This window comes from Polyodon spathula, unplaced genomic scaffold (assembly GCF_017654505.1).
Source record: "Polyodon spathula isolate WHYD16114869_AA unplaced genomic scaffold, ASM1765450v1 scaffolds_1422, whole genome shotgun sequence".
In the NCBI taxonomy this organism is placed as follows: Eukaryota; Metazoa; Chordata; class Actinopteri; order Acipenseriformes; family Polyodontidae; genus Polyodon; species Polyodon spathula.
In genome coordinates this window covers 42748-54986 of record NW_024472902.1, presented here as the reverse complement: position 1 = coordinate 54986, position 12239 = coordinate 42748, and the positions used below count along the sequence as shown (strand labels likewise).

General features: G+C 45.5%; 1 protein-coding gene across 1 annotated transcript; it reads right to left on the bottom strand.

Annotated features, from left to right (window-relative positions):
• Positions 1–415: 415 nt before the first annotated feature.
• crata (carnitine O-acetyltransferase a) lies at positions 416–12069 on the bottom strand. Its single transcript, XM_041242746.1, has 14 exons — positions 11746–12069; positions 10000–10278; positions 9535–9653; positions 8016–8069; positions 7412–7577; positions 6756–6930; positions 6147–6325; positions 5526–5626; positions 4934–5053; positions 4503–4625; positions 4239–4374; positions 3769–3831; positions 3383–3520; positions 416–2912 (listed from the first exon to the last, which is right to left on the bottom strand). Exons 1-14 carry the CDS (start codon positions 11770–11772, stop codon positions 2697–2699), a joined length of 1896 nt encoding a protein of 631 aa, XP_041098680.1. The 5' UTR covers positions 11773–12069; the 3' UTR covers positions 416–2696.
• Positions 12070–12239: the final 170 nt, after the last annotated feature.

The following is a 12239-nucleotide window of genomic DNA, read 5'->3' as shown; positions in this document are numbered from 1 at the left end:
GTTCTATGGTTTTATGAAGGTGGCTTGGTGTGTAATACAGATCAGTTTGATGCGGCAGTGTCAGTCCACTGCGCTTGATATAAGCTATTCCTATTGGCACCAGGCATCCGAGCTGAGAGGTACTTGTGTAATATTGGCACAAGCAAACAAGGCTCTGTACAGAATCCTAGCTGTAATCCTCAGAGCGTGAGTACGCTCCCATTAAACAGGAGAGAGGTTTGTTGCTGAAGTTTGATTTTATTTTGGGGTGAAGGGAGGGGATGTGAAATCACACTTTTGGCACGAGTTCTAAATTCTAAGCGTGCCGTACACAGAACACACTAATAAACGTATCATTCCAGGGGTTTCTAACAGTACGATAGGAAAGTGCTCCGAACAGCATGGATGTCATTCCTGAAGTCAGTGGGTCTGCTTCGAGGACCTGCACACCCTGCAGCTCGCTGTGCTTGTGAAGGACTGTGTTTCTCTCTTCAGCAGCACGCTGCACAGCAGACCATTCTCTTTTACATCACAAATCTGCTTAAGGCTCTTCTTTAAATCACATACATGCTTACAGACACAATCATAAAATACAGCACAGCTCAATGATCCATTACCTTTCAATGGTGCTACTCAAACAAACGGCAAGACAGGAAAGAAGACACCGTTCTGAGAGCTGTAACCTACTAGCAGGTAAATACAGCCCCTCGGACATTAGCACTGACCAGCTATAGACCCGATCAGAAAACACAAGCTGTAGTTTTTTTTTTCTATTACTATATCCGGGAACCCTAAAAGAAACAGCATCAATTCAATGGCAGGAGTTTCGACTGGAAGTCTTTTTCAGTGTCATCCACTGCCTTCTACATGAACGAAGTTTCTTTTAGCATTTTGAAATTCAGCGCTATTGACTGATCGGTAGTTACAGACGATATTATTGTATCCAGCACGCGGGGTCCAGATTTTCAGCGATATGTTATTCTGCTTTAGCACAATATAGACACTTCCCCACCCAAAACAAGATCATTGACAATTTCAAAAAAAATTAATGCACCGAGTACAAAATCTTAAAACACAATCCAACAAATGCAAACGACAATCCAACGGCACAGTTTATGAAAAAGGAGAACAATCCCAAATCTTGTTCTAATACAAAAATCAGCACACTATGGGATCGGTTTATTACGTACCCTAATCCCAACATTGCTAAAAAATTCCGAAACACGAGTTTGGAGGTAACCCTTTAGCACTCAACATGCGAGCCATTACACAGCACTGCATTGTAAACAGATTGGAAAGCACCATCAGGGCTTCAGTTCTCAGGTTCATCTCTATTTCAGCTGATAAAAAACAGCCAAGAGCCGTCTCAAGACTGATGACTCTGGAATCTGGGAAACTGACTTTACTGCAGATTTCAAAGCCTAACTTCCCTAAAGAAAGGGGAAGGTTTTTTTTGTTGTTGTACAATGAAAGAAAGCCCTGGAACTCTAACCCCAAGCAAAACAGCATCACGCCAGCCCAGCGCTTGAGGAGGAGGGGTAGATGATTCACAGATTCAGCTAATTCACAGTTAACTAGCATGCAGGCACTTGATTTTCATTATCCCAGAGAGGAGCTGGAAATGCACTGACCAAGCCAAACAAAAACGCTTTCCAACATCCCAAGCTCCATAAAAAACGTTTTTCTTGATTTTTTAAATTCTCTCTTCTATGTATCATCTCTAAAATGATATACAGTAAATAATTAAATACCAGTTGGCACACTCAGTAAAACTCCAGGGAAAAGAGGATTGATGTGCTGATGTTTTCTGTGCGCTGCAACAACTCCCAATTTCTAGTCTAATAAATGCATTATAAATTAATCATTTTGAGAATAAGACATATGCAAATGGTTCTCCCATGTTAACAGTACACTATACATGCAAACACTGTGCTGTACAAGAGCCTGCCACTGATTCATTGTGCTCAGTATTCCTCTGCTCTGTGGGCGTTGTGCACATCGCAAATGTTTTGTATATCATCTGTGCTGCAGCTGTCAGGGCAGGATTATCAATGAACAAGATCCACTGCACACAGCTAAACACTGTGCATGTTCAAACACAGATTAGCATCAGGGCAGGATTATCAATGAACAAGATCCACTGCACACAGCTGAGATACACTTAATAATATATTCATCACATATAGTGCAGTTTGTCAAATCTACACACGCACACACACACACACACACACACACATATATATATTTTTTTTTATCTTGCTTACTTCTCTAATATTTTTCTATTGATGATTTCTTGCAGATGTAACTAAAAAATATTCCTCGCTGAGATACAACAGCACCCCTGGTGACAGACAAGGCATGAATGAAAAAAAAAAAAAAACCTGCAAAGATAAAAAGGCCAGGTGTGACTTTTGTGAATTATAATGGAATAACATTTGTTACTCCAAAAGGTTGGCACCTATTCTAAAAATAGGCAAACTGCAGTTGCACTGTAGAAACAGTAGGGGGGGCTCCCTGAGCTGAAAACCAGCCGGCTCTGTCTGCAATCGGAATCAGCAGTCCTATGTTGGAACAGACGCACTGCCTTGCTATTGATCCAGACAGAGGTCGACGGCAGTAAGCTGTCTCTTTATCGTTCCTTCTGTAATCTGCCCTCTTTCCAATGAAACACAAAGCGGTGCGGGACGATCGGGGGGGGGGGGGGGGGGGGGGGCCGTTCAGAGCTTGGACCGGGGCGTCTGCATCAGGAGGTCCCTCATGTCGACCAGGGCCTCCTCCAGGAAGTGGCAGAGGCGCGCCGCGTTGGTTTCGGCGCAGCTGTTGAACGCAGAGACGGAGAAGTTGATGTGCTCGGCCATGGGGTTGTAGCAAACGCCGTAGCCATCGGGGACCACGGGCCCGAAACACATCACACAGTCCGTCTGGGCAGGAACCTGAAAACAACAGCGAAACGAGAGCTGTGCTTTAAACACCACGCAACAGGGGGAACTGCGCCGAGCTTGTGAATAGTCAACAGCAAGGTGCTGAGCTTACTTTTCAGGGTAATCTTAAGTAACTGTACAAAATAGCATTCTAATTCTAATTGTAATTTCAGCAAACAGCTGTAATTGTAATTCTAACTGACCCCTGGTCTGATGCCTGGCCACCTGCTGACCGGTCAAACGGGAGCCCCCAGCCTCCCCTGACAAGCGTTAGACTTGCTGGTCTCATGACCCACCTAGACTAGACAAGCAACGCAGCCTGACCGGAAATAACCAAAGCAATGCAATCATCCAGCCGTCCTTCAGACAGAAGAGACGGGCAAATCGTGTGGTCTGTAGTACGGAAACCCAGGGAATCTCTACACACTAAGATCACATAACACTTGAGCTAAGGGTATGAAAACGGAGGCTATAGATTGTACCTGGCTGGTTGACAGGTTAAAGTGCAAGGCGACAGCGTAGGCTGTGTCCATGAAGATCTCGGGTATGGTGGTGAGGTCCTCAATCGCCTGCAGTTTCAGACCCAGCAAGTGTCTGTCTATTGCCTGCCCCTGGATGGCCTGAACAAGAGAGGAGGATGAGAAAGATGCAGCAATGAGGAACGGAGGAGAGGCAGGCTTGTCTAGAACTGGTGCTGGTCTCTGCAAGGATTTACTGCGCTTCGGAAGCAGGGAATGGGGTCGTTCCCACTGAGGTTCGCTGGAAGTCCTCAAAGCATACAGAAATGTTCTTCGACGTTCACTTCAAACCGTGTGGATTTAACAATACCAGTGTTAGCCTTTTCTAGTTGTATTCTTCCAGGACCTACCATATCAGTGTAGGCTCTGTGTGCCTGGATCGCCTTCTGCAGCAGGTCTACCTTCTCCTGGTTCTACAGAGAAATGCAAGGAAAGGAGAGTCATGGAATGATGAGGCTGCAGGACAGCTGAACAGCACAGGCATGAAAGCACACTGAGGGAGCTTCCAGAAGGGTTGTGTGTTTCCTGAGTGTTTCAACACTTCAACACGTTGTGACCAATCACAAAAGTTCATAAAGATATAGAAGACAGTCATCTGAGCGTGCATTTGAGAAGCACTCAAGACCTCCTTACAGTGTGTAATGAGAACTGGAAGTGTGACTTTCGATTACTGGAAATTAAGTAAACTTACTAACACATCAATCAAGGCTGTGCACACTCGTTTACAGACATCCTATTAGTTTCCTTACACTGCTATGTAATCACTAAGGCTAACACACCATTGGCCAGCGTGTTTCTAAACTGGGAGTCCAGGGCTGACCTGCTTGGCTGCGTCGTCCATGGCCCGCACGAAGAGCAGAGACTCCTGGGAACACGAGCGGATTGTGTCAGTGCGTCCGAGACGGAACATTCGCAGGGATGCGCTCTCATAGGTGGAGCAGCAGAGACTGTAGATCCTGAGAGGGGGGCGAGGAGAGAGAGAGAGAGAGAGAGAGAGAGAGAGAGAGAGAGAGAGAGAGATCCATGAATTGCCCTGCTGTACGCTGTCCCATGCTTTCCCATGCTGTTCCACAACGTTGTTTACCTGTAGTAAGCAAGCTGCAGGGCCATCTGAATGAAGGCGTCGGGGCTCATCTTCTGAGACTTGGGGAATTCTTTCCCAAAGTGGGAGAACACCATCACCTTCACGTCCAGCTCCTGCACCATCCTGGGAAAGACGGAACAAAATACACAGCGCTTGAGCAAAAGAACTGCCCCAGGTGCAAAAAGACAAAGAGGAAGACATTCAGATCAGTCTGATGTGTGGTGCAGATAGTCAACAGGGTCTCACCCAGGGATGGAAAACTCCCTTTGCATAGCAGTTTGATCCACTTTACTAGGAGTTTAAGATGACACACCGGAGCTTGGTGCCTATACACTACAGCTAATCAAGCGGTTAGTAAAACCTGGAATGGGTGACACTGCTACGCAATAGGAGTCGTATTCCCATTCCTGTGAGGTGGGGGTCTGTCTCACATGTTGAGGTTCTGCTTGGCCTTCTCGATGTCCTTCTTGATCTCGGGCGTGATGTTGAAGCGCAGCTTCTGAGGCATGGCCAGGGGGATCATGGGAGAGCGCACCGTCTCCGACTTCTTTCTGTTTGGGAACAAGGAGAGGAGAGATGACTCTCGCTTCAGACGGGGGAGCGCGAAGGAAAGCGGGCAGGGGCTCACCTGCCAAACGAACTCCGCAGCTCTGCTGGGCTTCGTCTCATCGGCAGAGAGTTGGGAGCTCCAGCGCATTATGCAAGACGCACATGCTGGTGCTCCAAAGGCCATGCTAAAGACGCAAAGTTACTGCTGCTACCTACGATAACCTCATGTGTTGTAGTTCAAACTCCACTCTGAAAAGGTCTAGACCATGCACTGTGTGACTTACAATACTTGCAAAGCCAGAATGTAAAAGGGTTTTCGGCACAATAAATGGGTGACCAGTAACAATTCAATTTGAATTTAAAGCGCATACAGGGTTAACCACGCCCTTCAAATCATTGTCTGAAAGCGAGAGCAGGGATCTACAGTAATACTGTCATGACAGGACCATTAATAATATGAATCCAGACCCTTACGTGAATTCCACCACGTGATCCACCAGTGCTACGATGGGCGGACCCTCAGCGGGGGCGTGTTCATACATTAGACCACATGACCCGTCCTCTCCAATTATAAACTGAAAGAAATGGAGTCAGGCGTTACCACGCACGCACTGGAACACGCACACCTGAAAACCAGAGTCCTCTCTGACATCATGACTACGAGCTGAGCTGAAACAGAGCTTACATGTGGTACTGACAGCCTTCCTGCCTCAGCAGCTAGCACTGGGTAGGAGAATTTTATTCAGAGCGGCCAGAAGGCTTCAGGGAGGAAGGAAGCTTGTGCGCCAGCAGCTAGAACTACCTTGGGGTAACGTAAACAAACTGGTCAGCCAACAGTGCCTGCTTTCTGATGAAGCAGAGAGCACAGGAGGCATGGAAGTATGTAGTAAACATTCACCCAGGAGTAAGAATAAAACAGGTTTAAAATACTTTTAACAAAACTAATTAAAAAAAAATTATATTGGAACAGAAAAATACAAGAGGAAGTGAGAGAGAGCGGGAGAGACAGTTGTGACTCAACAGAAACAAGTTCCAGAGAAGTTCAGGTGTCTTGCCCCCCAATCCCTCAACCCTGCCCCTCCCAGCCTCGCTCACCTGCAGGGTCTTGTCGAACCACCTGTTTCCGCTGTTCCAGCGACTCCCCCCTCCGTGCAGCATCTGGGTGGCCACGCGACTGCGGTACAGCTCGTCGGACACGCGGGGCATCGGGGCATCCAGGCACACCGTGAAGATGCTCTTCTGAATGGCCCGCACCGACTCCTTATTCGTCTTGTCTGCATGAGAACAACCCGATCACACACCGCACCTCTACCTGGGTATAATCCCTGGGCGCAGGGGATTCAACCACAGAGAAGTGTACAGATAGACTGTGCAAGGGCTTTGCATCACTAATAAACACTTCAAAAGGATCTGTCAAAAGGTTCTGAGCTGTACGCTCTACCCGCCTCTAATTCCTTCAGAGCTTTCCCCTACAAACTGGGAAACCGCTTGATGCAAACCAGGGGAGTTCCTCCACTGCTGCAAAATGTTCTGAAGAGCGCAGCTGTGGCTTACCCCGGGGGTACGAGTTCATCAAATTAACCCCGGAGCACGCCAACAAAAAACAAAAGAGATCGGACGGACAGACCTCACGATGGGTAAGCAGGTCAGCTGACATTCGAACTGGGCAGGAAGAACAGGGTCAGTGTGCTGGGGGCTGCTCACCTTTGATGAGGTTGTTGTAGGCCTTGCCCCAGGTGTTCCGGTGCTGTGAGGTGAGGATCCCGATTGGCTCCTTGTTGGTCTGGAGGGAGGAGTTCCAGATCTTCTCCAGCTGGACGTAGATCTGATCGACTGTCAGAGGGGAGCCGTCACTGTTATACACGTCCAGCACGAAGAACTGGAGGAGGAAACACGCACACACACAGAGGGTGGGTTACTATTGAAATAACGCTGTAGAGCTGAGCTCGACACATCTGACCTCACAAACTCCAAAGTTCTCGACCCTGAACGTGTCACTGCAAAACATGCAGGTTATATCAAAGGATCGAATTACTATAATAATTAACTGTTATAATTTACTGTCAGAATTTACTGTTATAATTAACTATAAAACTATAGAATCCTCATCCCTAATGACTTCCTGCGCTGTAGGTCACACGTTCTGGTTGCATGTTCCATAGGACGAGAACCAGACTAGGAAGCAACAGCAACACTGAATGTATTGTGCTGTACTTATAAAAAAAATAATCTGTCTGTCTGCAAGAAATAAGCATTCAAAGAAGCAAGGGGTCCGAACCCTTCTGGTGCCAATCAGAGGTACGATTGTGGAGTTTTAACCCTTGGCCAGCTCTCCTCTTGCAAAAAACAGACTCCGGTACCTGGAAGTTGTGAACCACGGTGATGTGAGAGGGCGGCTTCATGCTGAGCGCGTGGTTCACCACGGAGTCCCGTTTGGGACCGGGGATTCGGCACGACGAGAGGATCTGGTAGTACTGGTTCATACACAGGGGCTTCCCTCCCAGGAACTCCACCGGCAGAGTCTCACTTGAACACACAGATCACAAGCAATAGACATCAGTGCAAGCACTTCACAAATGACTGTACCAGGAGTTAATAGCAGCTTAGAGGTACCTGCTGAACAGGTGCAGGAAAAGTGCTATTCCGAGGGACGGTAGCTCTTTGTTGACCATTTAAAGCACCTGCTTTTAAAGGGCTGGAAGAATCACGCAGTATGTGGATTACAGAGATATGAACTCAATCTACATATACTGCCCAGAGGCAATCTGTATGGCATGTCAGGTCATAATAATCTGCAGGCAGCATGCTAGAGAAGCAGGGTGCTTGAGCGTTCACTGGGAAGTAGATCATCACCAATAATTGGCTTGATTGTAAAAAGATACAATTACACTGTGAATGGGCTTATATCTTCCAGGAGGAGCATCCAATGAGAAGCCCAGCAGACAGAACAGGTGTATCACCTACTTGTCAATCATGTTTTTAAAGTCCAGGACCCCGGCAATCAGCTTAGCAGCGTGCCTAGAGAGAGAGAGAGAGATAGAGATCTCTTTATATTCACCCCCACTGTATAGAACGGGGATGGACTCTGATTGCATAGCAGTTTCACCGATTCCAGGTTTTACTACCAGCTTGATTAGCCAGTGTTACAGGCACCAAGCTCAGGTGTATCTTATTAAACTCATAGTAAGACCCAGAATGGCTCAAACTGTGCTATGCAGTGGGAGTCTTATTTCCATCCCTGTAGAATGAACAGGTACAAAATGATTACAGAGCCTTCCACTACAATATATATATTTTTAAATGTTACAGAACAACAACAAAAAAAAAAAAAAGTGTGTGCTGTAGGTGTTTCTAATTTTCTGTCCCGCTCCTGTGGTCACAACAGTAACCTGCAGCTGCCTTTGGGCTTCGGGCAATGCCTGCACCGCACTGGTTGCGTTACTCTGGGTCCCTGATGGCATGTAGCCAGGCTCAGCCCACATGCAAGAGCTAGTAAGTGTGTGAAAGGGAAGCCTGTGCAAAGGTCGCAACCACTGTCTCTCAAAGGGATTGGTAGTTAGTAGCATGCAAAATGGGATGAAGGTTTTAATTGGACGAGGCAAGGAAAACATATTAGAATCACTGGCTTGCTGTCTCAGTATACACAGTGATCAAACCTAAACAAACTCCAGGGGGAAAAAAACAACTAGCCTGGCTTTATGCCCAAGGGCTAGGCATAGATGGGTTTTACTGCTCTTTAGTGCAACAAGGAATCAATCAGTTTGAAACCAATCTACTTTAATGTTATTATAACGTCTCCAGATTGTGGAATTTACTGCCTTCAAGATTAAAGACTTGCTTTTATATTTCAGTCTTTTTAACACACTGTATTTCGTCTGCTTATGTTTTGTGGTTTGTGTTTTTATCTGTCATTCTGATTCACTTCTTGTTTTTCTTCAATTGTTTTAAGATGTGTTATTATTTATTGATATTATTATTATAAATGATGTATTGTTATTTTGTTGTTTTTAATACTTGTTGATGCTGCCTATTTCTGTTCTGTTATCGCTTGGCAATACTGTGGCATGACGCTACATAAATAAAATACATTGAAATTAAACTGAAATCGAAATACACTGATTGTGAAAACACACTGTACAGAGTTTACATGGCAAACACAATGGGGTTCAGTTCTCTGAACCTGGGTCTCCTTAGAATCCCCTGCACTGCAGTACACCCACAGCCTTCATGTTCAGCCTGCACAATATGTTTTCTGTAGTCCGTGATTTAAAGCCCACATCTCTCTAGCGTCCTTTGCCTGGGAAACTCATTAACTAACTTCAGTTGGAGAGATCGAGCCCTGCCAGCTCGCGGCTTTGAATTGATGCTGATCTGCTAATGCTGGAAAAGAACCGGCCTGGTTTGAAACCTCTTTCCAGTCAGTGCCAGTGGCAGATGGGAACATGGCTGTAGATACAGATGTAACGTGGAGTCTGGGTCTCACCACATCTGGCCCTGGCGGTCGTGGAACTCTAGCCGCGGTAAAACCACTCCGGGACTCGAGTGAACCACCACGGGCAACCGGTACTCCAGATAGGCCGTCTGCAGCCACCAATCAGAGAGCTGCGAACACAGACATGTGACGCACCCGAGTTAAAGGGACGCTAACCAAGGTTTTGAAATCAGTTACTTCTGCTAAAGCTGAGGGCACATGAAGCCCCTCTGTGGCTAGGAACTCAGTCTCGGTAGACCAGGTTTCAGGCCACTGCACGGCACACCAGGGGAGGCTTGGGGTTTGATACAGCAACCTCAAACTAGGTCTCCCGGAAGCAGATTTCAAGCTACTGTTCCTGGAAAAGTGGCCTTGTGTTCCCTCAGCTTAAGAAAATGAAATTTGGAGCGCCTGCAAGGACAAGACCAGCTTGCAAGCAGGTCCCGGTGTAACCCCACAGCCGGTTATGGGACGTACCCAGTTTTCGGTTTTCCTGGCCTTCCTCTCCAGCCCTTTCTGCAGCCTCTCCCCCACGCCCCCTGGCCTCTGGAACTCCTCCACCAGCATCCGGGTGTGCTCCAGCTCCTCCTGGCTGACGATGGGCTGCAGTGCCGCTAGGTATCGCCCCATCGTCTGTCTAAGCGGTGGCACAGGCAGCTTGGGCAGGCCCTCCTGGTGCACCAGGTAACGCCCAGGGATTCTGGTGACAGACACCGGCTTCACCAGCCCGGCAGACTTCAGCACAGCCTGCTTACCCTGCCGGTTCAAAAAAAGGTCACAGGCTTCACCGTCACTCTGCTCTCCACAGCACTGTGCACTTTACCCTTTCTGAGACATCTTCCTCGCTTTGCAAGAGGCTACCGTCTTCTTCACATAGCATATATATATATATATATATATATATATATATATATATATATATATATATATATATATATATATATATATATATTACACACACACACACACACACATACATTCAAGGTGGCAGGTGGAAATGGTGTCGTATTATTAGATCAATCATTAGTGTGATTAATTGTAAAACTCTTATTTCCCTGTGTAAGTGCCTTCTCTGATGTGTAAATCTGACAGGGAAGTAAAGAGAGAGCACTGTATAGGGGCTGTATAAGACTCAAGCTGATTTTTCACCCAGCCAAGGTCGGAGCAGCCAGTAAGCCCAATTCTGCCTAAGCACCCTATTCAACATTATATATATATATAGATATAGATAGATATAAAAACTCAGCTGTATAAACGTGTAGTGACCTTGGAAGCACTTAGACCTAATAAGTATTTCACAGAGTTTAATATAGAACAGCAGGCCTCAGAACAATCTGTTTTTTATAGCTTGCTGTGTGACAGTGAGCTCTGGAAGGACTTTGACTGATCCAGGGCAAACAGCTTCAGTGCTTGAGAGAGGTTCAAGTTCTCTCTGAACTCGATAAGAATGCGTGTGAGATTTTTCAACTTCAAGACTTCAACAGTTCTCATTCCTGAAATGTGCTAGCCTCAAAAATAACCCCAAACAAACAAAGAAAACACACACAATACTTTCACACCGCCTTCAAACTTTTAAACGCGTTATTACCGCCCACTACCACCTGTAAGCTGTGTTTCCATGCAAGCCCAAACGCTGTGGTTTTTGCAATACGATTTAAAAAAAAAAGTTTATTATTCAATTATATAAACACAACACTTTGGTTGGTGGTTGTGGTAAATACCCGTATGCCATTCCTGTTTTACATGTATCCAGTATAAATATTTTCACGGCCAGAGTGAGACAACCTGTGTCTTTTTCTTAAAATTCAAAGTGTTCCTGTTTGGGAAAAGTGCACTGTTTTAAGTATAAATATAAAAGCAATGTTTGCACAACCACAATGAGAGATATATTCTTGAAATCTGTCCAGCTTTAAAATGCCGTTTGCCTAACGTTCATGTACGTCTTAATGCATACCAACAGCGTACTGTGCCTGTAGCATATTCCCCTTCACGATAGTGAAGTTACAGTATATTGTTCACCAGCTACCAATCAGCACGACAATGCAAGCACCGAAATAAACAAAAAAAAATAAGCACTTTGACCTACATTATTAAAAAATAAATAAATAAAAATAAACACTCTCAGGGGCAAGATTCCAAACACAATGGTAAGGCAAAAATACTTATATACACACACACACACACATATATATATGGAGAATTTTCCCCCCCGTGATAACTTACCATTGCTCTGGTCACGAAAGCTAGCATATTTTAACGAAACGCCCCCAAAAAGCGGGGACCGCGTTCAAAGTGCTGCTGGAGAGAGTCGGTTGCGACTGCCCTCTCCCAGGACACGCCGCCCAGCCTCGCCGTGTAAACAGATCGCATGCCCCGCACTGTCATGGCCTCCACCACTTTCTGGATGAATTTAATTTCCTAACATTGACATGGAGACCAATGCTAGGGACGATATTTCATGCCAAAATTAAAAAAAATGAAATATCGAAATAAATAAATACACGAATAAAAAAATGACTAAATAAATGTCGAAATGAATAAATACGCATGTATTTATCAATTCATTTATTTCGATATTTATTTTTTAATTCATGTATTTATTTATGTAAAATTTTGGCAGGAAATATCCTCGATTTTTGCTTAAAACAGTGTTTTAAGCGCATTTGTCGATTGCAAAACAATATTGATTTACATAAATATCTATTTAAATGTCAGTT